This window comes from Phaenicophaeus curvirostris, chromosome 3 (genome assembly GCF_032191515.1).
Source record: "Phaenicophaeus curvirostris isolate KB17595 chromosome 3, BPBGC_Pcur_1.0, whole genome shotgun sequence".
NCBI lineage: Eukaryota > Metazoa > Chordata > Aves > Cuculiformes > Cuculidae > Phaenicophaeus > Phaenicophaeus curvirostris.
Genome location: NC_091394.1, coordinates 2,898,438 through 2,926,264, shown reverse-complemented (window position 1 = coordinate 2,926,264; position 27,827 = coordinate 2,898,438). Strand labels below are relative to the sequence as shown.

Sequence of the window (27,827 nt, the reverse complement as noted above, 5' to 3'; positions counted from 1 at the left end):
AGGATTAGAAACACAAGAAGGATGTTGAGGCTCTGGAGCGAGTCCAGAGAAGAGCAACCAAGCTGGTGAAGGGGCTGGAGAACAGGCCTTATGAGGAGCGGCTGAGAGAGCTGGGGGTGTTTAGCCTGGAGAAGAGGAGGCTGAGGGGAGACCTCATTGCTCTCTACAACTACCTGAAAGGACGTTGTAGAGAGGAGGGTGCTGGCCTCTTCTCCCAAGTGACAGGGGACAGGACGAGAGGGAATGGCCTCAAGCTCTGCCAGGGGAGGTTCAGGCTGGACATTAGGAAAAAATTCTTCACAGAAAGGGTCATTGGTCCCTGGCAGAGGCTGCCCAGGGAGGGGGTTGAGTCACCTTGCCTGGAGGTGTTTAAGGCACGGGTGGATGAGGTGCTGAGGGATATGGTTTAGTGTTTGATAGGAACGGTTGGACTCGATGATCCGGTGGGTCTCTTCCAACCTGGTTATTCTGTGTTTCTGTGATTTGTGAACTATATTTAGTGCGAGACTCTTGTTGGCATAGTTGTTCATCAAAGTTCATTAATGTTCAGCTTACCAGTGTTTATGGTTTTGCATCTGCAGAGTCTTTTGTCCCTGCTAAAGCTTCCTTTTGGAGGAGATGAAAGGCATCGGTTGGCTTTGCAGGCTGTCTTGTGCCTGCAACAGTTATGTGTCTTCTTGAGAAGCAGACTTAACTTTCATAGAGATCCAAATTTTTCTTCCACGGAGCAAGGTAGGTATTTTTAAACATTTGAAATACAGCTGTGTTTTTACTCCAGGTAAGGTCATCTAAAACAATTAGGAAAAATAAAAAAAGCCAACCCACAACTTTATAGCAAATACAATATTGTGAAACTGTTTTGCTAAATGATGATATTCAGTAGTATTTATTTTAGTAAATATTTGAGTACTTGCTTTATTTTAAAACACTTACTCATTTTTAAAATTTCTTGTGATTTTCCATTAAAGAGCTTTTCTCAGTATCCAACTGTTTGATGTCAGCAGGAGGGGTATTTCTAACTAAAGTTAAATGTAATCTGTAAAGTAAAAGTAGGTGAACTTTCAGAAGAGTTTTCAAGCTATTAGTGCTTAAAAGTTTAGTTACTAATTTTGTGAGCTATATTAGTTTTTTTTTATTCTGAGGGCTGAGAGTAGTTTAATCATTGCTTTGGATTTTACAGTCGTTAGGGGTATTTCACAGTGTTCTTAATGCTTAAATTTTGTGTATTTAATAATGCAAATGCTTTTCCTGTTTCCATTTTGTCAGGTGAATTTAATCAATTTTGTTTCTGTAAGTTGGTAGTCTGGTTCTTTTCATAAGATTGCCACTATATTTGATGTCTTAATAAATTACATTGGCTATTTCTTTGCTAATTAACTCACAACTTCAACAAATCCAATAGTCCTAGTCAGACACTATGTTAGTATTTTAAAACCCAAGATTTATGATTTAACAGAACTGTTCAGTGATTTTTGCCTTGGAGCTGATTTTCCAAAGTCTGCTACCTGCTGCTTATATGTTGTCTTAGCTTTCCAATGTTTAGCTAGTGTTTTCCATATCCTACCTTAGTTACTTTTGCCATTACTTCGCTATGTAGTTATCTTTCAAAATGATGGATTCTAGTAATGGATAACATATGATTTGTGTTATATAAAGGTACAGCTTCCCAGAATTCATCTATATCTTACTGTCATGAAGCACGAGTTCCTCCTCGTTCTCAGGATCCATCACCTGGCAGCAGTAGCCCTCGGCCATCCGTGATTGGACGGACAGTTCAGCGTCCTAGAGGAGATGGTCAAGATTGGGATGCAGCATCTTCCAGGTGACTAAAATAAGAATAAGCTCACACTTCAGTTAGAAATTATTAATATAGGATTATATTAATAATTGTCATTCTGTGGGTGATGCGAAGGTTTTGTTAACTTGTGAAAATTCAAAAATTAAACTGTTAGTTCTCTAAATGATGTTCGGAATACATAAGATAAGTTTTACCTGACACATTCTGTACCCACCCAACATTTTTAAGAAAATCTGTTTAGTGTCAAGTTGTTTTTGCATGTCCATGTAGTTGTAAGATACAGAAAACAATTTATTCAGACTATTGCTGTGGAGTCAGGGATTTTTCTTCAGCAGATGTCCCCAGCTGAACGGCCATCCCATAGCTAACGGGGCACAGTATTGTCAAAAATGCTATGCTATATAAAGATTTCCATTAAAGTCTTAACTTTGTTGTCAAATCTGACAACAAATTTCAGTTGTATGTCATCTAAAAATTCAACTCCAATGTGAAATTATGAATTGTTTGTATGGCTTCAGAATGTTAAGGTTGTTTGTGTGGTTTTGTTACTCATCTTGACACAACAGACCTAAAGCCAGTATTCAAGAACCAATGTTTTTTAGTATGTGGGAATTTAAAAGTTCTTGTGAATACTAACTATGTGCTTGTAGGTAGTTTTTTTGAGTGCTATTTTGGCTTAGCAATTAATTCCTAGGTATTCAAATAGACGAGTATTACAGCGAAGAATAGCTCATGTATTTAATTATAAATGCATCTTGAGAGTTGTAGATATTAAAAGGTTATTTTTACTCATCTTAAGTTTAATATATTAATTTTACATCATGTGAGTAATGTGGCACTGTGAATGAGCTCCAGACTTTGTGTTCTAGGACCTGACCATTTTGCCTAGTTGAACAGTTCACAGTTTAATAGCAGCTGCTGTATATTGTGCAAGAGATGGGAATGGCCTGGTTGTCAGTGTAGGAATGAAATCTGCATAAGAGTAACTACCAGTTTAGGCAATGAGGTGACATCTACAAGCTGGGGAGTGGTAGTTTATTAAAAGTGTAAGGCCGTATTATGAGCTGTTTGTGACTTTCATCTTCTTGTATCCTGTGTGCTGCAGTAGCACTGCTCACTGCCCAGGAATCCCATTTCTTACAAAGATACAACTTAGCCTAGAGACAACATAAAGTAATCATGATATTGAATAGAAAATATGATAGAGGGAAACAACTGTAGCGTTTCTCTGACACTGCCGTTTTTGATATCGAAGAACTGCTTTTAGTGCATCTTGTCTTTTTCAACGTTTGTAATCTAAATTGTTTGTTTATTGCTGTTCTATATGTAACTCTTCTTTTTCCTTGTTCTTCAATCTTGAGACTCTTCAATCTGTCTGTTTGTCTGTTTCAAATTCTACCTGGAAACTTAACCTTTCCTCTTCTGAGTTGTTTTTATGATTGATACCTCTCCTTCCTTACCCTCTGGTAAGTGCAAGCAGAACCACTAAATGTTGGTGAATTCTTCTGTTTTGATTATAGTCTTCTATTGACCTCTTAAAATCAGTTGGCTTTTAAATTTTTGATTGCTATTCTTTAGACATCTTTTACATTTACTTAGGCAATATAAAATAACACAGTCATGCCACAGTCCAGTTTCTTCAGCTTGTTTAATAATAAAAGCAACAAACCAAAAAAATGAGTATAAATGTCATACAGGTTTTTAAAGTGATTAAAGATTGCTCAGCATTGTTTAGGATAAGAAAAAACTTTTGTTCTGAGTTGTATTAATTAGAATGCTACCAATAAAATTAGATCATTTTGAAAGCAGTTGGAAAATAATAAAATTATGTCCTATATATATGGAGCTCATAATTTTAAATATGGTATGTATATATATAAGATAATAACTATATGTGTATTTTGTAATACAGTGATAGGACAAGAGGAAATGGCCTCAAGTTGTGCTGGGGAGGTTTAGACTGGATATTAGGAAAAGTTTCTTTAGCAAAAGGATTGTCAAGCATTAGAGCAGGCTGCCCAGAGAAGCGATTCAGTCACCATCCCTGTAGGTATTTAAAAGATGTGTAGATGTGGTGCTTAGGGACGTGGTCTAGTGGTGCACTTCACAGTGTTAGGTTTATGGTTGGACTTCGTGATCTTAAAGGTCTTTTCCAACCTAAACAATTCTGTGATATACTTTGTACTTAAGGCTTTCTTGGACAAGGGAGTATTTTCTGTTTAACAGTGGACAAAGAAGTCCTACAGGCTTAAACATGGGGCACACTTACTTAATTTTCCTTCTAAGGATTCTGGGGCCTAGCCACATAGAATGGTTTTAATGTAGTAGATATATAGTTCAGGTTGAAATTTGATTTTATAAGTGGGCTTGCTTCAAGCAACTGATAGATTTTGTTCATCAAAAATAGCTTTTCAAATAAACTGTTTTTTCTCTTGCAATACCATATGCAACTGTATTTCTTCCAGTATGGATCTCTGGGTGCATTTGAACATGACTGCTGAAACAGCAGTCATTCAGTTGTGGAGCTACTGGTTCTGACATCTAAAAAACCAATCGAACAGAATCTCCCTCTTCTTGCAACACTGGTGTAAAGGAGAGAGAAACTGAGATGGAATGAAGGATATGCATTAAGCAAGGAGGACATTAAAATACTAGATGCTGGTTTTAACATCTATACACATACATGCTTGTTTTCTTCGCAAGAGTTAACTGTTTATGTTTTTGTTCATTTTTGTTTATTTGTTGTTTTAAGTGGAAACAGTACTCAAGCAAATGCAAACTCCAGAATCTCTCTGCATTCCCCACTTGAAGTAGGACATATTGATCTACCAGATATTGAAAATGAGGACACTTTGGAATTACAGATGAAGCAGCTTAGCCTTCCTCAGTTCTGTGTTTCTGTTTTGGAAAATGCAATACCTCTTTTAAGAACAGGTAGGAAAGTTTTGAATGAAGTATTTCACTTAAGTATCCTTGCCAATGTTAGCACAAACCTCTTAAGAAGTTGGTATAATATTATGAGGCAAGTACCTTAAGAAAATAATGTATAGATGATTACTTATGCACTGTACCTATTTATAACAGTTGTTTTCTAGGGACTTTGTTCAGGTCATAAAGCTGGTTGAATTACTGCAGAATTTTCAAGTCCGTTTTACTGGTGGTGGCAAGTAGTGGTAGGAAGTAGTTGTGTGGTGGAAAAATGGTGTGGCTGAATAAAATGTTATTCAAGGAGATGAAAAAAAACTACACTTAAAAGAACATGTCCTGATTTATTTGAGCATGGAGTTTTCTTCCTGTTTAAGAAATAACAAAAATTCTGGGGAAAAGTTTGTTTTTATTCTTATGAATGCAGTAACATAATTATAATATGTTTTCAGAAACAGTAGTAATGATAGTCTGGTTGCAACTAATGATTTTTGTGTAACTTACAGAGGTTTTAAATTGTAAAGCTTTTTTTGAACAACAGCCTTTTTGCCTTTAGTCTGTCTAAAATAATATTTAGTTTGTAAAACAATGATATTCAGAACAGGTATTGCTAAACATGGTAAGATTTTCAAATACAGGAGCTTGAAATGTGTATCTATCTATGCCTAGAACACTAGAAGTTGTTTTTTTAATGTATCTGTCAACATTTCCTGAGCTGGGTAGAGGTTTTAACTTACAAAAATTCTATGAAATATGTATGAAACTTCCATTTACGATTGTTTTCATGATTGGATACAACTTCTTATGACATTCTGTTCTGTCAGAATATATTAATTTACTTGTGTATTTCATAGTAACATCAGCATTAATCTATGCCCAAAGGAAAATTATTGAATCCTCTTTTTCTTTTTGGCAATAAACCAAACTAAGATGATTAAGCTCCTTTTCCCCCTTTCAGAACAGTGATATTTAAATATTAATTCTTCACAAGCACATTTATGACTACTGGCATCTTTTCTTTTATTTATCATGTAAAACTAAGCAAATGTATTTTCCCATTTCTAACGCATGTCACTCGAAATCTGCAATTAAAATGTAGTGACTTTTGCCATCTTTCAAGATTCTTCATTTACATCTTAACATAGTACTAAATAGTTTAATTTTCTGATGAAGTTGATCTTTATTTCTGCTGCTTTCAGGTTTTTTTACACTTTTTAAACTCTACTAGATCATATTTCTTCATTCTTCAGCTGTGCTGTAATGAGCCACAGATTGTAAGCAAACTAATATTTTTATCCTATTCCCATTGATCTGAATTCCTGTGATCTGAAGGCACACTGTGATACTGTAAGTCAGTGGCACACAGTAACACAGTTTCTTGTGTAGTTATATTTTCTGAACTGTTCTCTTCATAAGATAAACAGGCACTTTTACTAATGTTATTATCATTTTTTTATTTTAGATATGGTATAGTATAGAATTTTTCCTAACAGTTTAAATTACTGGGTAAAGGAAAACCAGCAAGCTTCACTATAAAATTTGCTTCCTTGTATTTTACGATGTATTTCAGTTAAGCTCAAATTCTGTTCCCTGTGGAGATATTCATTGGAATTTTTCTTCCTTTGTGCTGACCTGTCTTGTGAGTGAAGTAATTTCAGAAATCAGTAGTGATGTAGGTTGTGGTTGGGGGCTTGTGGTTTTTTTGGGTTTTTTTGTGTGATCAGTTTAAAGCTACCATACTTGATGGAAGTTCAGTGCAAAAGATTTGTTTACTGTGCCTTCAGTGATATTGAACTCTTAGCATATACTGTTGCCACAGATGTTGGAAATGAGTATTTTGCTGATATATATTCATTTAAGAGTATGATGGAATGAACTTGCATGTTTAAAGATCATAAGAACTACAGCAAAATGTTGTTGTAGATGTTATTTTTAGTTTTTAAATTAAAAATATTTCTGAAACTATAACTCAAAACTGCCATTTCTTAATGTTTGCCTTATAATGAAGAAATTTATCAAGTCACTTTTCAAATTTCATTAAGAATTTGTAAACTAATTGCAGAGAGAGGAAAAGTGTACTTCTGAGTTTTCAGGCACTTACTGTTCAAATCGACATTTTGCCTAAAATAAATGGAAAATAACTCTTCTATGAGAAAAAAATGCATGCTTTGAAACAAGCTCTTTACCTTTCTCTGTCATATGATCACTCAGAGCGGATCATTTACATTGCAAATTGCATGAATTGTGGTCATTGTCACTGCATATATAGTCACACATATATTTTTTCCTGACACGCATCAGCAAGGCTTCTACAGTGTATAAAATCTATAAAAGATAGAAAAAATGACAAAGAACTTAATGTTAAAGTCCTAACAAGCAGTAGAGCTTGCTTCTTTTTTTAAAACGGACTTTGAAGGATGCAAAATTTTTATGGTAGTTTAATAAATCAGAATTTCAGTGGTGGTGCGTGAAATCCATCCATGGTTTTAAATAGAAGTGTATCATCAACAAGTAACTAAGCTAACAGTTGCACTAAATCTAGTATTTGGGGGAAACTGTCACTGTATGGTTTCCTAGAGTGCCAGACAGTTTTGACATCGTCCGTTGTATGAGGTTGAGAATATTTGGTCTGGCTCCAGATATTCTGCCTTGCTTTTCATGAAACCTTCTAGCCTTTGAGAGCTTCTCCTCTGTTGTCTCATTATCTGGGGGCCTCTAGGGGAGCTTTATATTAGTAGTAAATGTAGGCAGTAAATGTTTAAGCTGGTTTCACTGCAGCCCTGTGTTCAAGCATAAAAACTGTACAAAATATAAAAGTCACTAACAGACCACATTAGCTTTGTTATTAAGAGATACTGAGTCAGAAGGAATTATGAAAGTCAATAAATGCTAGCTTAAAAACAAAGGAGGAAAATTATTATGGAGAAAAGTACAAGCAGATAAAGTGGATATTTATCTCCTTATCTTCTGAAAAAAGTTCTTAAACAAAAGAATCCAGGAAGAATGGCCCTCCTGCTATACCAAAAATGCAGATTAACAGGAATAAGTAATATACATGGAAGATCTGTAACCTAGCTGGCTGAGTGGGGGAAATAAATTACTTTATTCTGTACTTCAAAGAAGTCCATAATCAGATTTACACTTATAACAAAGTGTACTTAGTACTGTAGGATTTAAGAAAAAGCAGTCTATTTATCAAGTGTATGATTGCTTTTATCTCTTCTGTTGTGATTTTGGCTAGTTGTTGCCTTCCGTGATTCAGAGCTATTGGTGGTTGAGGGCAGTTAGCATTAGTTTAGTAAAAGTGTATAGGAAAATCAGAATTTTAGACTTGGAATAATCTTTTGTTCATAATGGTGCTTTCTGAATATTGTAATATAATATTTTGTCTGTATTTGAATTTGTCCTCTCATTTGTATTCCTAGGCAGTAGGAGAATGACGATGGAAGTTCTCGAATTGCTTGTTGAAGACATGTTCCTTATTGGTGATACTATTTCTGAAAATGTTTGGGAAGATGATAGCCTTTTTGCATTGGAATTGGTAAGATTCTTCGGGCTTTGATCAACCTTATTTAACAGTTTGCTTTTATAAGCTTCTGACATTTTCTGCGGTGATTCATATCCATATCTAGTCTTCTGCAGAGCTACTCTTTTGAAAATCTGAAATAGTTTATTACTAGTTTTATCACTGGCACATTATTTTACTTTAAATGTAGGTTCTTTTACCAGATGACACTTGAAATTTCACCTCAAGAAAATAAGTAATGAATTTGTCTTGTTGTAAAAGGCTGTTAAGCAGCCATTGGGAGAAACGTGTAGGAAAGGGGATTTGAAGGAAAAGTACTGACTATAAATGTTGGAGACTAATTTGATGTAAATGACAACTTTGACTTTCTTTACTCCTTATAAGCCATCTGTTTAAAATTGGGGAGGTAACTGTTTAGATCCAAGACTGGAATTGCAAGAAGCATGATATCCATTTCCTACACAGGACCTATAGATTGCTGCACATATTTCAGCCATCCTAACTCTGTTGCTTAGTTGGGAAAGAAGGGGGAAGCCTTCTTGGCCCAGGAGAGATTTGAAGCGTTAGCGTGCTGTTGCCTGAACAATTAAAATTAAAATGCCTAGAAATATGTACCTAAGCACAGCCAAGAGTTTTTGTGTGCATGAAATATCAAATTATTGAATAACAGATTAAATAACAGTGGGTGACTTGCTTTTTTGTAGACAACAAAGCTGATCTGTAAGCCAGGGTGCCTTAGGCATGTAACAAACATATTGGAGTTGCAGACTGAAGCTTGTCTAAAAACTTGAGTTAAGGGTCGTTAGTCTTAAATGCACGTGACTGAAGTTAAAATTCATGAAAATACCACTGAAATGAAACGATGGTATTGCAACAAGCATTAATTGAAATATTCTTGTAAGCTTCCTTATTCTCTGTTTTACAAAATATAATATTTATTTTATTTATAGGACCTAGCAGTGAATGGGAACTTTGCTCTTTGAATTTAGTGTACTGCTCTGTCAAAATCTACTCTAATAGATCACACAGAGTCAATGTTGAAGATTCTTTGCTGAACATTTAATCGAAGAAGCTTAATCTAATCTTTTGTGTAGTTGTTGTATAACCTGGATCAGTATATTCTATTGCATTTAAATCTGTCAAACTACAGTAGAAACTGTGAGCATCATCACACTTCACTTATATCGTACTGAACGTTGTTAGTAGCCTGGAAATAAACAAGCAAAAGTCTTCAATGAAGATGGGCGATTTTATGCCATTATATTAATTTTTTTAAAAGGAAAAAAAAGACTTCGCTAATATAACTTTATTGGCTTGGCAGATCCTTAAGATTTATTAGTAAAATACTTTTCAGATATAAAATTCACCACCCATTGAAAGTTATGAATTTGCATCAATTTGTGATGCAGAGCTGGACTGTGCAGTACGATACAATAAAGCTAATTTTGATAAGGCAATTACAGGGCAGGAGATAAGGACAAGATTAACAGCTGTTTTTAAATTTTAAGGAAATTCAAAATAGTTAAAATTTCAGAAGTTCAAAAGTGTACTGTGAAGGAATTGGATCGGGGGAAAGGGGATTAGAGTAACCAGTAATGGGTAATTACTAACCAAAGTATTCAAAACTGCAGGTGAAGGTAGAGTGAGGTTTAGAACTGATTCACAGTTCTGTTAAGGTGATTAACAAAATACTGTGTATTTTATACCGTATCTGCATTTTTAAATAATTTGCTATAGTTGTGTTAAGATGTTATGGGTGTTGTATAAACTCTGTAAAGATACAGTAATGTTACAATTATTTCTGATAATTGTGTTTCTGATTTTGCTTTCAGAAAGACAAGTTGCTTCTGGTCTTTGGTTTGCTTGGAGACACTATATTGTATCACAAAACCAATGTAAGCGCAGAGCAGCCTGAGGTGATGTTGGTGCATCACAGAATGGCCTTTATTAGCATTTCACTTTTCACTGTTAGATTGCTGCAGATACTTCTACCTGTCGAAAAGGTATTCCATCACTAATCTTAAGCGATTGTCTTTCGGTTTTGCATTTTAAAGGGGCAAAATTGGTGCCTTCTTTAGTGATTAATACTAGGAGAATAGCCACTGGACAAAGAAATTAATCTGGTTTACATCGGTGAATGTATGATCACAGAAAGCAAATTACTCCATTTTTAAGTTATCAGTACATTGTGCAGAATCTTCTACAGATTTCAAATCTTAAAAAATCATTTTAAATACAGCTTTTAATGAGTTTTTAAAATTCAATGTTCTTTCGACTATGATGTTTTTCCTGGTATAATGCATGGTTTGCAAAGCTATACCGCCCCCTGCTGGTTTATAGTATGTGTGCAAGTAAGTCTAGAACTAATGCTGAAAAACTGCACTCTTGCATAGCAAGCAATTATCTTTCAGAAATCATAGTGATTTTAATTTTTCTTTGCTTCCTGTGTGCTTTCAGAAGTTCTGTTGTAGCTTTTCAGTCCTACTTTGTTTTGGTTTTTTCTCCCTGCTTATTTCAAATAGGGAGTTCTGACATTTCAGAATTTTGAGAGTTAGTGTTAGAAGATGTTAAAACCTTAATTTCTTTTTTTTATTGCAGTATAGCTTTTTTAGGCATACTTCAATCTGCACAGCAGATAAATTTTCAGTTACAGCCTTTTTTCCACAAAATATAAGTCTTTCACTATTAATGTAGATAGTTTCTTGTACCTGCAAATAAACGTAGAAAGTAATCTAATGAGTTCTTAGAATTCTTGTCTTTATGTTCTTATATTCTTACTTATTTGAGGTCAGCATTTTAGTTGAAGGAATACTGAACACTTGCTATAAAAGAAAAAAACCAAAACAACAACAGAAATCCCAGATTTTAGTACTTGGCATTCCTATATGGAACTGTAGACAGCTTTTTATTAAATACAAAAGTAATTGTGGTCTATGTATTCTCTGCCATCTGGTGGTTAGACCATAAATTGACCCTGACCAGTGGTGTAGGTGGTTGCTGGTGCTATGACTGGGTCATGCACAACTTTTGTGACTGCTTGCAAGTGTAATATTAGGACTGATAGCTAATGAACTCTCACTTTTTAATTAAAAAAAAAAAAATTCTTACAGGACACGCTTGATATGTGTTTCTATCTCTAATTTTTAAGTAGCAACAAGAGTGATTGTACGTGTTTAATGACTGAAAATGCCATTATTGGTTTTACTGTATTTTCAAGATGTCATTCTGACAATTGTTTGTTTGTTTGTTTTCAAAGGCGAGTAAAGTTTTACAAAAGAGTTTGCTGAATGCTTTATTTCTTCTCTCTCTGGACACATCCTTCTCCTTGGAACACCCAAGCATTCATGAATCTGTTGCAGCTTATCTGGAACAGATGAGTACTGAGAACTACAGTATTTATAAACAAGCTTCAGAAGCTGCGTATTCGATTGAATGCACTTGTAGCTTTATGACTGAAGTTCGTAAGAAGGTGAGGAATTTTATTATATAATATAGCTCTTATAGGCAAATTTCTTCCCTCCACTTCTCTTTCTCAGTGGTAAATACTATAGTCTAGCACAGCTGAGGAAAATCCAAAAGTATCAGTATTCCGTTCCATGCAAGATATAATTACTCTGTTTTTACTACTACTACTCATGATGTTTGGTTTTAGTTGGAATAAGATTTTACAAAGAAATAAACACTTGGTGATTGTTAGTAGCCCTTTTATGGACATAGACCCTTTATGTGCGAAGAAGTAAGAAAAAAACCAAATACTCTATTCAAATATATGTGTGTGTTTCTGTGTATCTGTGCAAGTTGTCCGGTATTTAAATAGTTCGGAAAATTTTAATTCCCATCTACTTGGCAAGTGTAGCTCTAATAAACAACTGCTTCTAGGCTCTGTGAGATTTGTTTCACTTTGATATGAAGACAGCTAATATATATTTTGCTGTATTATGCAGGAGATTCTAGCATGCTACTGAAATATTCTCCATTATCCAAATAGGCAAGTAATTGTGCATAATGCTTGTTCCATTGGTACTAGAATAAATGAATAAAATACAGCGACGTAAATGTAGTGCTGTCTTAAATCTGCGTTAATCAATCCTTCGTATAGGCAAGTTCCAAATTGAATAGAAGCAATACTTTGCTCATAAAATACTGTTTACAATAAAATTAACTCCAAATTTAAATGGTTCAGGTTTAGTGTACTTAGTAACCAACAGTATGAAGACATACTTAAATTTTAAAAATAAGGAATAAGTATAAGCAGTGGCCTTCCAGCATAACAGTGCCCCATGTTAATCACTTCTAGAGACAGACACTGTCTGAAAAGCATGCAGTTAACACTCAGAAAATGAAGTTACTTAGACAAGACTTAGCTGAAGTTAGAAAGCTGATTTTACCTTAGCTCAAAACAGAACATCAGGTTAAGTATAAACTCTGTGAAAGGCTGCATCATCATACATAGTTAGAATACGTCTAGTTTGTAGATATATTAAATAATGATAAATTCTGAAAGATCATGAAATAAAAATGTATATTTTGAATATTAGTGATTCTGATAGTTTCATTGTCTTCATTTACTTCTCAGGGGGACAAGAATCTTTCTGAATTAGTAGAATTGGCAGATAAGGCCTTGAGTAGTCTGCCCTACCATCAACACTTTCCCTTGCTGCAGGAATTCATTCACATATGCTCAAATATGTGAGTACATTACTATTTAAAAGTCTTACTTGAGAAAATAGAATCTTTTTTTACAGATAAACTTCTCAAGTAGGAACTAAACTTATTCCAGTACAGGGTATGAACAGTTGTTTTCTTTTAGCTTTTAAAAGTTCTGTTCTAAATAATGTAATTCCATAGAGGATTCCTTGAAAAATGAATTCTAGGTGCTAAAACCTAATGTTTTAATCATTTCTGTGAGTTAGATTTTATGATTTTTGTATATGAAGTCCCTGTGCTTTACAAAGAAACAGTCTTAAGCCACTTTGGTTTTCAAATTTTTTTTTAAAATTCCTTTGTTCCAAGTGTATTTGTGTAACTTTTATTTTACTTTGAGAAATCTTAAAGGACTTACTTAATTTATTAAATAACATGTTTTTATTGGTTTTTAGATGTTCCATGTTTCTACTTAGAGAATTTAAGTTACCTTGTGGTACCTGAAAAACTTCTGTATTGAACACTTAATTTGAAATACAAAATCTTCATCTTATACTGATTCAGAATTTTGATGAGAGAATTTTGAAAAACTATGGTCCTTGATTACCTGCATGTATGAAAATAAATGTACAAACGTGAAGATTGATATTATGATTTTGGCAAATATTTTGTTATATCTGATCTTCTGTTTGTCAAGTCATTTTTCAGGATGTATACAATTTCAGGAAGTATTTTTGAGAAACTATCCTGAAGTTTAACAGGAAAATTTTTTGTCGATATCTTTGGATACTTTAAGATAAATAATGGTTAAATTATTTTTCATATTTAGTTGGAAGTCTGCCGAGGCTAACCCGTCGCTCCAGGCTGAGGGTCAGAAGGTGCTTCTCCGTCTATTATCTCATCCTTTATTGAATATAAAAACTGAAGCCTATCACTGCTGTTTAGAAGCAGTTAAGGTTAGAACTAATGCTCTTGATGTTGCTCTGAATAATAAGCCTCACATGATTTCCTTATTAAAAGCATTTTTAGTGCAAATTCTGTTTACTGTGTTATATGCTGTGAAAGCTTTATAGGCCTGGGCTTGCAGTTTGCTGTTATATTTTTGGTATGAAATCTATTTGCTTAGGTTCCTTCAGGTATTGCACTTTAGAATGACAGGATCTCTAGTGTGGGAAAAACAGTGACTGACAATTTCTTTTTTTTTTTTTTTTTTAAGAGGATTCTTAATGATGCTGGTTCCTTTGGGGTTTTTGCTACTGTTATGCAGAAATATTTCTTTTTAATTTTGCTTTTAATAGAGTTCAAGCGTTCAGTTTTGCTTGTCTCTTGAAATGAGGTTCATAGAATCACAGGCTCATTTGGGTTGGAAACATTAAAGATCAACTAGTCTAGCAGTCCTTTTCCTCAGATCAGGTTGCTCAGAGCCCTGTCCAGTGTGACCTTGGATATTTCCAGGGATGGGGAATGACCTCAGTTGTGCCAAGGGAGATACCTCTCATCCTATCACTAGTTGCTTGTGAGAAAAGACCAACACCTACCCCACTACCCACATTCTGTTCCCTTTATAGAGAAATTTTTACTTCCCTTTGCTTTGTTTTCAGGTTTTTGGGGGTTTTTTTGTACCTGAATAAAAATAATTCTGAGTTGACTGCTCTTCTGCTTTTGGCAATGATGTTTACTGAAAGAAAAGTAAAATAACATATCAACAAATTAGTGATGCTTTCAGAATAGATATTTTTACCTAGGTTACACTTTATTTGCTTACACCTTATAAAAAAGTGAAAGAAAAATACTTCTTTTCTCTTATGTACAAAAGCTTGAGTTGTGTTTACAAACATGTAAGTCCTCTTATGTAGTCATTATTTTAAAACCATTGTTTTGGTTTTTATTTTGTTTTATCGGGGTGTATTGTCACTGCTTTAGTTCTGTATAAAGATAGTCCAAGAGATAAAGAGTGTGAACTTCCTAAAAGTATGACTGTACTAAAGAATAGCAATAACACAGGTCATTGAATATTTCATATTCAGGTCATTCTAGGTATTCAGTAATATTTGCTGACAAAATAAAAGTAAATTTTCTATTTTGGTACAATACTTCCTCATAATTCTTATTTTCTGTAATAGATATCAGCTAAACATATTGTGCTTATAGCACAAGTCATTAATGTACAAAAATACTAGTACTTGTCTTTTGCAAAATAGCCCCATATCTCCAGTGAATGACACTTGCATCTATTTGTGAGATCTTACCTCCAGTTTTATGTTTTGCTTGTTTTATTATAGTATCAAATAATGTATAAAGCTTGTCTAATTTATTTCTCTGTTAATAAAACCAAAATTATTTTGTATTTCTTAGTTCTGTGTAGCAACAGGAATTTTCAGTCAGTGATCCAGAATGATAGTGTTTCTTTTAGGGCTGTAATGTTTAATTTTCAGAATTGTAGTCTTCCAAACTGCATGGAGAGCATCTTTTTCACTGGATGACAACTTCAGACAAGTCTATAAAACATGATGTAGTAGTGGAGACTATCTTGAATTTTAAAACTAACAATCTGTATTTTTACTGAAGGACTGTTTAGGTATTCATAATATGACTAAGCCTGTGTCTTCAAGTTGCCATGGAGTACACTTTCTTCTTCATCCAAAAGTTTTATATGAAATCTGCACATTTGGCCTTCAGGAAGATAAGAATGAGGTACTGTGTTTAGTATCTGTATTTATAAGTCGATATGCATGGGCAGTAGGTGTTGATATTCTCCATGGTGGTCTGAGGCTTCCTTGAAGTATTGGAAAGATTTTTATTTTTTTTTATGATTTAATTCAGAGACAAAATATTTTTCTAAGCATAGATTGCCTATTAGATTTAACAAAGACCAATGGAAAATGAAAAAACTGGTTTTTAACCTTTTACCGGAATATATTCAGGCCTGATAAAATGTGCATATGAGGAAATAGTATGTATAATGGAAAACATTAAGTCTCTCTTCTCTGTAAAGGTGGGATGACCTCTGAAATGTGTGCATTGATTGAGGAGCAAAAAGGCATTTTAAATCTGCAATGTCTTTGTTATAAAAATGTGTTTCATCACTATAAACATATCTGTGTCTTAATTTAATGCCCTGAGTATTATAGAGTTGTTTTATAGTATTATAGAGTGGGGTCAAATTTTGATTGGGTTCGTTTATATGAATGAATGCTTAACATGTATCCACTATTTCCTAGCTTATGTATAAAGCTAAGTAGGGAGTTTTGAGAGGGTGAAAAAAAATAGGTTATTCGTAACTACTTTCTAGGTGATCTATAAGGAATAGTCAGAGGTGAAAGGACACTGACTAACAATGTTTTTATTTGAGTTTTGTCATCTTGTCTCCTGAAATGAGATTTTTTCTTTTTTAACATATGCTATGCACAATTCCATTAGTTTTAGGTGTTGGCATCTTAAAGAGAGAAGTAAAATATCTTTGATAATGTGCTATGTTTTTGTATTTGTATGTAATTTATCTTTTCCAAGGAAAGCATTTATTTTGTTTGATTACTCCCTTGGATGCCTTATTAAAAAGCCTGCCAGTTATTCATTTAGTTGTTGGTCAAGCATAACAAATAAGCTTCAAATGGTATTGAATTTGAAAAGGTTGTTGGGATAGAGAATGCATGTTTGCAAAATTATCTCATTTTGTTCTCTTGACCTTATAATGCATTCTTAATATTCCAACAAAATATATAATGAAGATCACATCCAAGCAAATTTGTTTTGTTTTTTTTTACTTCTTGAACTTATATCTGCTACTTAAGTTTGCATAAAGCATCAGTTTACTCTTTTAGGCATGTGACAATGAGAAGCAATTGAGAGCGACCTTGTATTCCAAGGTTGGACTTAAGATTTGCAATGTGATTTTTACAAAACTACACCCTGAAAGATTGGCTAGGGTGATATTATTAAAGGCTGTTCTTGTTGCCTGGGTAGAGGATTTTTAGCTCTGACATAGAATGTAGTGTTTTAGCAGCTAAAGCTAGGTGGTTTTACACAAGGAAAAGTGAATTCTGAGAAGCTGGGTTTTCTTCCCAGCTTCTTTTTTTTTTAACTTTCTTTGTTCCCATTGTAGTAATAGTATCAACTAGTAATACTTTAATATTGCATACAGTTTACATTACATACTGTATATAAAATACATTAATGCATTGTAAGTGCTATATTGTTTATCTGTTTTCCCTTTTGTTAAAGGGCTTCAGACTAATTCATACAGTTTGGAATATTTGGTAAAATTCTTAGTTTTAATGTTTGCCTCAAGAAAGTTAAATGGCCATGTAACGGGCTTTTAAGTCTCTTTTCTTCATGTATCTTCAGAAGACTGGGAATGAAATGCCCCAGAAAAGTAGGGTCAGGAAAGAAAAGAAACAATTTGTTTTACCTGCAGGATAGAGGGACAAGTAGGTGTTTACATTAAAGTAACGATTTATTTTATTTCAGAAAAGACAGACCAGAGTTTTAAGGGGAAAATTGTTGGGTGCTCTTGAGGCAGAACTATTTGTGTTTCCTCTGAGAGGTTTTTCTAACAATTTAATGTTTAGTGTGACTGACATTTAAAAGTAGCATTCTGCAGAGGCAATATTTTTTCTGTATATCCTCTGTGAGATGATTTTGCATAACATTCTGAATTAGAGCATTGGCAGACTGACAGACACATCGGTGATTTCATTAGTTTTGGTTTTTTTGTTACTGAGCAGGTGAACTCTACAGCCAAGGCCATTCTGATGCATCTATTCCAAGGACGACTAGTGATGGCAGCATTGACTTGGAACAAGTTTATTGAGGCCCTCTGTCCCGTCATTCCTGTTTTACAGGTACTTTAAGTGCTTTAATCTGAACACTGTCATGCTTAATAACAAAGAGTATATACACCTAGGTAGTAGGTGGGAAACAGATTAACAGTAATATACCTACAGACTTGTTTTGTCAGATATCAAATGGAGAAATGTTTTATAGGGGTTCCTAATGCCAGTCAAAGTTATAACTTTGGATTTGTAGACAAATTTTAGCTTGGTATTACTAGAATGTGAAATTTCGAAATTTTGTAGTAGAAATCAGCAGGTATTAACTGGGATTTAAATGGTTTTAACATGTGTGTGGATAATCTAAGTATAGATTAAAACATTCATGCTTTTGAAAGTTAGTTGTTATTGGAATGTCTCTCGTATCTTAAATTTGAAAATTTTAACTCGTTTGTAGTGGTTGCCTAATTTTCTGATCAAGTATGCACTTCATAAATAGCAAGAGGTATAAGCTGTATTCTAGGTATATTTTGATCTTTGTTTTTTGATTTGTTTCCAACGTTGTTTGAAGTATCAATGGTCAGTATTATCCTTAGACCTTTGTCTTCCTATCTAAACAATGTGCAGATTTTCTTTTCATTATGTTTACTCTTGGCTTGACCTAGTGGGAAGTCAGCCTAACTACTCCATCCAAATTATTATTATTGGCTATATTCAATAGACACTTGAGCAAAGCATGCCAGGTGACTATATTTATCCAAATAATGTAAAAGGCCTTCTTGTTTACTATTTAAATCTTTGCAGTATCATTAGTTGATGTAACTGATTCAGGTTTGTCTTGGTTGTGAAAATCGTTTGATCAAGTATCTGAAAATAGATAGGATTTAATGTTTTGCCGAAACTTTCTAGTAGAGAATGAATTTTATTTATTGAAATGGAAACTGAACTTGCTGAGCAGCATTAAGTTAACAGGTTGAAGGGTAAAGTTTCAGGCCAAAGAGCCTCTGGGCAACATAAAAATCCTTAGTTGGATTTGTATACAGGAACATTTATTCATGTCTGAAATCATTTTTATGGAGAAGGATTGGTCTGCAGAAATTGAATGTTTTCTTAAAATTTGTTATTGCTTTTCTGGGAGGTGGAGCATCTTCCTCACCCTCCCTTAGCCCCTAAAAGGGGAATTACCTTGTCTAATTTGCTCAGTTAATAAGCAGAATTTTTTTAATTTTGGAAAGTTTTGTTTGGTTTGTGTTTTAGGGTTACGCTGACACAAAAGATAAGCTAGGAAAATGTGTCCTTACTTTGAGTGAAACAACCTCTGACAAAGGCGAGGGTATTCTCCCTAGAACTACTAGACTACGGGCCGCTCTCCGTCTTCTCTTCTCAAAAAAACAGTTGTAAGTATTGCTCTGTAGCATTTCAGCATGTCTTCTACTGTTGATTTCACAAAAGCCTACTCTAAAAAGCCAATCAATTATTAGGCAGTGGGTTGATTTGAAAGGTAGATTAATCAATAATGAGTTGAGTAAGTACTTCCCAAGACTGTAATAATTTAATAAACTAGTTAATTTTTATATATACAGATAAAGTTTTCCATTATGAGGACTTTATGTGTTTATTTCAATTTTTTACTCCTATAGGGTTCGTTCTGTAGCACTTAAGCATTTAACATTCTATCTTTCGAATGAAGAAGGGGCAAACCTGAAACGCCCGCATCTGCGTGATAGCGTGCTTTCCAGCCTCTCAAACTTATTTGTTGTAGAAAGAACTATTGAGCTAAAATTGGATGATAAAATTGAGTCAATAATTAAGGTGAGTAAAGTCTGTCTAAATATTGTCATTAATCTATTCTACCTACCCAGTCACTGAATTTAACCCTTTCTGAAGGATGCGATATTTCATACAAATTGACCTGCTTTATAAAATTAAATCTGTTTATATAGTCTTTCCATGTGAACTTAAACCAGTTGGTTTTATGCTACCATATGCAACAATAAGAAAATAATTCCTTTTTTTTTGTCCTATCTGCAAATAGATTAACAGCAAGACTTCAGTACAGAGATCACAGACGTGCTCTGTTTACAACAATTTCATTGTGCATGGGTAGAGTCTGATTTTTCCCACAAAGAGCTTTTTTTCCCCACAAATCAATTTGTACTGAAAGAAGCACAATTTTTTTAATATGAAATGTTCTAGAACAGATCACAAATTTATGTCTGTGTATTCTTAGCATTGCTACTTTTGCAAAGTGAAAAACAAATCACAAATATTTGACCTGTGAGAAAACTTAGGTCTTTTTTGTTTTAATTCTTCTATCACCTCACATGTATTCTTCTTCCTTCTTTACTCTCCAGGCTTTCAGATATGTTAACAATTTGTTTAACGATTAACAATATGTTAAACAAATGCTGAAATGCTTCCCCTCTGAAACAAAGTATCCTGACCACTTGTTGTATACTTGATTTATACTCTTCCCTCTACATTCTTAAAGTTAGGACCTGAAATTTGTATGGAAATATAGGTTTACTTAAATTTCTGTAGCCCAGTTGCTATTAAAAATCTAATCAAATACATTCTAATAAGGAATTTAAATGTTTTTATTTTGTACTTTCTGATAGGAAATGTGGCTGGTTTCTTTGCTTCATAATAGCATACTGGATGTAACCTCATAGTTTTACTTTTAGGCAGAAACTATTGAAAAGCTGTATGACATCTTGACTTCTGCTGCTGTTGACCTAGCTTTACGGAAGTCTGCAGCTGAACAGCTAGCTATCATTTTGGAAGGTAAAATTTTTCAGAAAATTATTATTCATGTGCGGATCATTGCATGAGATTGCAGTTTCTGTATATTTCTGAGTTCTTAAATAACATTAGAATAAACAGAAAAATGATCTCAAAAAAGAGGAAGTGTCTACTTTATATCAAAAATATATTTAGTTATGTCTGCCAAATTTTTCAGATGTCAAAACATAATATGAAACAGCATAGGATGAAAATGCAAAGGGAAAAATGGAGCTTTATCAGGACAAATTTCATATAAAGGATCACTTTATGCTTATTTTAATAAACCAACAAGCCCAACCAACACAAGTGATGTTGCCTTTCTGTTATATTTCAATATTCTTAAACCAGATGCTCTGAAAGATGAATTCAGTGGAAAATACTTTCATGGTGATTGAGTTTTTGTAAATAACATTTTTAGTTCCATAATAAAGTGTTGAAGACTCTTTAAATATTACAAGTGAACTCCTCTTTTGACTGAAATTGAGTTGCACAGAGGATTACTCCAGTTATGGAGCATAAAATTCTTATAGGAAGTTATTTAATATAGCTAAGAGCCTACTGTTCAAGAGGCTTCTATAGTTAGGCTGTTCAAGAGGCTTCTTATAACAAGACTTAGAAGAGGCTTGCCCTGGTAGAGCTAGAGCTGTACTTGTTCTGTTGATGAGCAATTTTGGAAACCTGTTCTCAACAGCAAGCATTTGTGATCTGGCAGAAAGAAGTTTAATATGAAATTGGTGCCGAATCAGTAATTCTTACTATCTTTTGTTCTATCTACAGATACCAAAGTGCATGGCATTGTGAAAAAGTTAGGTGTGATAGAAGAGATTTTGGCTTATCTTAATGAATGTATACACGTGGATGGCAAGGTAAAAGTATTGTTAAAAGTTCTTCTGCAAGCATTGCACAGCAGGGAAGTAGTCGAATTTACCCTTTTTTGCATTTGTAATGCTAAGCTTTGTGCATTAATTCTGCACAGAACACGAATGTTTAGGAACAACCGTCATTGCCATATGTATTTTTTTTCTATATTTTTGATAATACAAAGATTCTTTTAATGAAAGAAGATTTGTTTGCCTACATTTTGGGTTCTCTGTGTTGAGAGAAGTTTTCTATTCCAAATGTCCTGCTCTGTAGAGTAACTGTAAATGTTTCCTTTGCAAAATGTCTAAGCAGTCTTACTCCTGTCTCTTGAACACTTCCAGCAGAGGTCTCATCCTTAGCTCCCTGAAGCTCTGACTGTTCGCAGTACCTTCCAGGAAAATGAGCTATATGTATTACTAGAAAATAAAGTAGGAGCACTGCTTACATCTTGTTTGCTCTAGTTTCATCTAAACACAAAGCAGTGCTGGTTTCATTAGGTCAAAGAAAGACCACATGTGCTTGATTCATTAAGTCAATCGGACACTATCCTGAGAGAAAGTAGCCCAGATTTCGCTTCTCCCCTTAAATGACTGTTTCGTAAGGAGATTAATAGAAAAACAAACAAACCAACCAAAAGACCTTGCATGTTCTTAGAAATTTGATTACTGAGAAAAGGATGAAGGATGTAGTACATGGAAAAAGCATCATTGAAATATGATTTTATGTATAGCTGTGCATAGCATTCTTACCATAATAAATAAGCAGGACTTTAGTTTATTCAATATTAAACTAAAATGTATTTGGTGATGCAGTCTGCAAAATAAAATTTAAAGGCGGAAGCTCAGGCAAACAAAATAATGCTACCATGAAACATATATTGTCTTATCATTCTTAGGAGCAGTGACTTTGGTCATTTTTGGCTATTCAGTAACTTTTAGCAAGCTGCTTTCTCTTTTTAGATTTTCTGCTCTGCAAGATTGAGATACAGAAAATTAATGGGATACAATAAGCTATTTGCATTTAAAAAAAAAAATATTCTTATATGGTTGTAAATATTCAGGTTTGGCTTTTTTTCAAATCCTTTAGTTCACGTATATGCTTCTTAAAAATAGATATTTTGGAAGCAAATATTATAATTATGATGCTAGAGACAAATAAAATGGTGATCAATTGCTAATTCATTAAACCCAGAAATGAATAAATATTTTCTAATGAAAATGCCATTATCATCTGGATGAAATCTGCTGGTCTAGAAGTTCTGGGTTTCTCTACTATAAATGATGGAACGCATTGCTTCATAGCAATGTAGTAAACATCTCATAACTGATTATCCCAATTGTTATCTGTATTTAAGTTTTTTCTCTCTTCTTGCAGCTTATGGAACCCATAGTGTTACCATGTCTAATACTCTTACGCAAACTTGTATACGCTGATCCAGATGTTCGTCTGTCCCTAGCACAGCAATCTTCTTTGTTGCTTTTGCTGTTCAGAGGTAAAGATGCTATTTTGACTTTAATTCATATGTGGAAAGAAAATGTGTGAAATATGGATAGGTGTTGAATCAGAAGCCTTCTTAAGAACCTTAGATCACTTCAGAGTCTCTAATATTTAAAAGATAAATCATTGTATGCTAGTGGTGCTCGTGTTACCCATGTTGTAGCATATGTTGAAGACATTGGCAAAATGATTGTGGCAATCAGTTGTTTTTAATTAGCGACCTTCTATGTATTATTAAACGTTTTCCTAACACATTTTTAAATATCTTTATTTCATTCAGTTTCCCTGCTATTCCAAAATGATCATGCTGTTTTAACAGAAACTACGGTATTGCTTTGTCTTCTGTTGTTTGATGAAGCAGCAAGAACAGAAACATGGTATGAAAAAGCAGCTATTTAATGGCATATTCTCTAGTCAGAATTTAAGGTTTTAATGAAAATTTTTTATATATACTCAAACAAATTATACTTCAAACTTTTATATTCAAAATTACATACTTATAGGCCTAATAAATTGTTTCAATATTTGGGTCACGTGCTGTGTAGGTTTATTTGACATTTTTTGCAGTACAAATACTTTGTACCTCTGTTTATTTTAAGTTTGCATTAATTTTCAAAAAAGCCCTGATCGGTCTTCAGTCCTTGTTTTCCATAACTATAAAATACACATATCAAATAACTAGCTGTAGGCATTCTCCAGTTTACTTTAGCTTTTAAATGTAGCAGTTGTCGTCAAAACAACAGGCCTCAGCTTATGGCATTTTATTATTTGAACTCTGCATCTACTTCAGAAAAAGATATGCAAATGTACTGCATATAAAAGTAATCTGTGTGTATGTGACCTAAAAATTATTTTAATATTGCATAATCATGAAGAAAATTTGTTTATTAATACAAATTATAATGCGTTAGAAAAGAGCTAGCTAGATTTAAAAACACAGCTATGTCTGAATAATAAAGAAGTAAGTGTAGCATTAGTAGAAAATCAGATCTTAAAATAGCTCTTAATAACTATAATTTGTTCTTTCCCAGGGCTGATGGCACAACCCATAATGGTACTGGCCTACCTGACTTCACTTTACCTGTTGCTGTTGTTAGAAGGTATATGTGAGAGGTTGTGGGGGCGGGGGTGTTTCTTTTTCTTTTTCTTTTTTTTTTTTACATTTAACTTTACTTTTTTCCATTTGCTGTCCTTCCTGAAGTATGGAGGTAGGAGAATCAAGGGAAACATTTGATGTGAAAGCCAAATTTCTCTGTATTTTTAAAAATGCAGTTTTTCTTCAAGTCTTTGTTCCCTGAAAAAGAATTTCAGAAAATTTATCATAAATTTAAAAGCTTGTTCTAATAGAGCATTGTGGTTTGGTTTTTTTTTTTAAAGACACAGCTTCTTTTTTTTAATTTTTTTTATTTATTTATTTATTTTAGGTATCATCTCCCAGTCAGGATTACTGCTCATCATGTGGTTAGCCCTAATACTGTTGTGGTACCACTGTCTTCTGAGTGTTTGGCTATGAAACCTGTGTCAGATATGCTTAAGATGGCTTGGAATCTGTCGTGGTACAATGGGATTGAAAACCTACTGCAAGTGATAAATTATGAGGAGGAAGCAGAAATGTGAGCCATTTTATCTTGATTTTAAATCTTTGTATATTTCAAATAGGTTTTCAACTTCAAACAACAGTTCAAGTTGTTACTGGTTTGGGAGTGCTGTCATTTAAAATGTAAAGTATTGCATCCCAGAGAGGTTGTAATATGTTGTTGTAGCTAAAGTTTTACCTAAATTGCATTTATACATGGAGTCTGGAGCTAAATCCTACTTTTATTTTTTTTGTCAGACTCATTTCAAACATTTTTTAATGGGCTCTAACGCTGGTTTTCTTTGTAGTTCTTGTAACTTTTTAGGGAGACACCTTTTTTCCTTTTATAGTTGCATGACTTTTTCTTCCCTTGGGGATTTAAATTTAAAATAATTATTCGTTTTAATGGTAATACAAAGAATTATGGTACATAATGAAGAAAATTCCTATTACATCATTTGGTTAGTTCTTGATAAGCGTAATTATTCTTTGAGATTGTTTTGTATACAGATTCTTGATTTAATAGGACTTAGGTGCTTGTATCTATATCTCTAGCCATCTTGACAATTTTTCAGTTTTTGCTTGTGTCCTTTAAGGAATACTACAAATTTTATTAGTAAATGGTGTGGTTTTGAGCCATTGGAAACTTTGCAGTCATTGATTTGATGAAACATTTTCATTTTAAGTTCCCTCAGGCAAAACCAAAGCAATCTCTTAAAAATACAATAGGAAAATAGTATAGTTCAAGTGGTCGACATTTACAATAGCATGGAGTCGAACTTCATTACAAACAATGTGAATAGCACCTTTCAAATAATTTTTGAGAGGTGCCATTTTTCCAAAGCATTTAAATATGGTGGGGTTGTTTGTTGTTGGGTTTTGTTTAATTTTTTTGTGGTGGGGTAAGAGGGGAAAGAATTAGTTAAGAAAAATAAATCCTTAATGCACTTTGTTTTATTTTCTCATTTGAACTGGGAAGTGAAGGAGTCAGCGGTCACTGAAATAGTTTATAGCGATACTAGTTGTTAATGAGTTTTCTCTTATGCCTTTTCAGATTTTTAGATTTGCTAAAACTATCCTCAGAAGACTTTCTTATATTCAAATTAACTTGTACAAACTACGGACTGCAGGATTGCCTTAATTCAATCATTCAGGCAGTATCCCACAGGGATGTTAGGTCTGCTCTTACTAGGCTTAGCTTTTATGTTCTGAATGAGAGACTTGCATTAAAATGCACTTCTGGATCTTGTGGAACCACTTTGAAGAACTTTGTTTGGCAAAAAGCAATAAACAGGTAAGCATATTGACTACAGAAATCTAATAGATTGATTCTCAAGTTGTAAATTTCCTACTTTTCATGTTTTCAAATTTGTGGAATTGATTGTCTACCTCTGGTTGTGACATGTGTATGTATGTATATATGTGTGTGTTGTTCCCTCTGTCTGCTGGAGGGACAACACGGCAGGACAGAAGCAATTCAAGAGGTTTCTGGAGAGCATAAGTGGCAACTGCCTGAGCCACGTGACAGAGAAGCTGGACCTCATGCTCACAGATAAGCAAGGACTTGTGAGAAAAGGGAGGAGGACAAAAAGTAAAATTACAGTGCTGAATTTCAGGAGAGCAGACTTTGACTTGATCAAAGATCTCATCATTAGTGTCTGATGGGACCAGGTCCTGGAGGAAAGAGAACCCAAGGAAGCTGATTAATGTTCAATGATTGCCATCCCTGAGCTCAAAAGTGGTCCATGCCCTTGAGCAGGAAGTCAGGAAAAAAATTTGAAGAGGTCTGCATGACTGAACAAGGAGATCCTGGCAAAACTCAAAGATAAAATGGAGGTCTACAGAGGGTGGAAGTAGGGACAGGTAACTTGTGTGAAATATAGAGCCATTGCCTGACCATGCGGAGGTGCAGTTAGGAAAGTCAAAAGCATGCCTGCAACTGAATTTGATAAGGGACATCAAAGGCAACAGGATGAGCTTCTGTAAGTATGTAGGTGACAAAAGGAAGATTAGATGAAAAGTGAGCTTGCTGCTGAATGGGGCATGGACCCCAGTGCACAGGACATGGAGAAGGCTGAGGTCCTTAATGCCTTCGTCACCTCATTCTTTACTAACAAGACCAGCCTTCAGGAATCCTATGCCCCAGAGACCCGGGGAAAGTCTAGAGCAAGGAAGATGTATTGTTGGTAGAAGAGGATAAGTCTAGGGAATATGTAGGCAAACTGGACTTAGGTAAATCCATGGGCCCTGATTAGATGCACCCATGAGTATATCCTGCCTGATGTAACTTCTTGTCCACTTTGATCAATCAAGGTGATGGGGAGAGATGCCTGAAAATGAGGGAGGCAAATGTCATGCTTATCTTCAAGAAGGGCAGGAAGAAGGACCCAGGGAACTGCAGTTGTCAGCCTCACCTTAATTCCTTGGAATGTGATGGAGCACTGAGTCCTGAAAACCATTTCCATGCACACGAATGCACAAGAAAGTCATCAGGAGTAGTTTGTATGGATTCACCAAGGGGAAGTCATACTTAACCAGCCTGCTTATATCCTTCTACAATGAAGTGACTGGCTTGGCAAGCAAGGCTAGAGCAGTGGATGTTGCATACTTTGACTTCAGGGGGGCTTTTTAATGCAATCTTCCATAAGTGGAGAAGCTGTTGAGGGATGGGCTGGATGAGTAGACGATAAGATGGATAGTAAGCTGGCATTGACTGAGCCCAGAGGTTGGTGATGAGTGATGTGAAGTCTATTTGGAAGGTAGTAACAAGCAGTGTACCACGGTGATCAATTTTGGGTCCAATCTTGTTCAATGTTTTCATTACTGATGAGGCAGAATGCATCCTCAGCAATTTTGCTTATGTTACAAAACTGGAAGGAGTGGATGATATGCCAGAGGGAGGTACTGCCATCAAGAAGGACCTTAACAGGCTGAAGAAGTGGGCTGACAGGGACTTAAAGAAGCTTAACAAGTGAAAGTGCAAAGTCCTGCACCTGGGTAGGAAAAAACTCGTGCATCAGAACATGCTGGGGTTCACTAAGCTGAGAAGCAGCTTTCCAGGAAAGAACCTGGACATCCTCATGGACCCAAAGCTGAACATGAGCCAATGGTGTACCTTTGCTGCAAAGAAGGCCAGTGGGCTACATTAGGAGATGTGTTGCCAGCAGGTCGAGGCAGGTGATTCCTTCCCTTTCACTCGGTACTAGTGAAGCTGCACATCAAGTGCAGGGTCCGGTTCTGGACTCCCCACTACAAAATAGCCACGGACATATTGGAGAGAGTCCAACAAAGCACAGTAAAGGCAATTAAGGGACTGGAGCATCTTCTGCCTGAGGAGAAACTGAGAGAACTGGGACTGGTTAGTCTGGAGAAGACTTGGAGAAGGGATCTCACCAATGTGTACAGGTTCCTGAAGGGATAGTATAATGAAGCCAGAGCTAGGCTTTT

General features: G+C 34.6%; 1 protein-coding gene across 3 annotated transcripts in view; it reads left to right on the top strand.

Annotated features, from left to right (window-relative positions):
* The window catches only part of RTTN (rotatin), a 74,469-nt gene that overhangs the window by 6,941 nt on the left and 39,701 nt on the right, over positions 1–27,827 (top strand). Inside the window, exons 7-25 of one of the 3 annotated variants that reach the window (XM_069853265.1) lie at positions 582–732; positions 1,657–1,822; positions 4,551–4,732; positions 8,149–8,264; positions 10,082–10,252; positions 11,506–11,718; positions 12,826–12,938; positions 13,723–13,849; positions 15,462–15,587; positions 17,618–17,734; positions 18,920–19,059; positions 19,303–19,474; positions 20,347–20,446; positions 21,224–21,312; positions 22,682–22,799; positions 23,085–23,181; positions 23,836–23,904; positions 24,229–24,417; positions 25,435–25,674. In XM_069853265.1, coding sequence (XP_069709366.1) covers positions 582–732; positions 1,657–1,822; positions 4,551–4,732; positions 8,149–8,264; positions 10,082–10,252; positions 11,506–11,718; positions 12,826–12,938; positions 13,723–13,849; positions 15,462–15,587; positions 17,618–17,734; positions 18,920–19,059; positions 19,303–19,474; positions 20,347–20,446; positions 21,224–21,312; positions 22,682–22,799; positions 23,085–23,181; positions 23,836–23,904; positions 24,229–24,417; positions 25,435–25,674 — 2,696 coding nt within the window. Of the gene's footprint in view, positions 1–548; positions 733–1,656; positions 1,823–4,550; positions 4,733–8,148; positions 8,265–10,081; positions 10,253–11,505; positions 11,719–12,825; positions 12,939–13,722; positions 13,850–15,461; positions 15,588–17,617; positions 17,735–18,919; positions 19,060–19,302; positions 19,475–20,346; positions 20,447–21,223; positions 21,313–22,681; positions 22,800–23,084; positions 23,182–23,835; positions 23,905–24,228; positions 24,418–25,434; positions 25,675–27,827 lie in introns of those variants that run through there. The other 2 variants (XM_069853264.1, XM_069853263.1) reach the window with 2 other exon arrangements.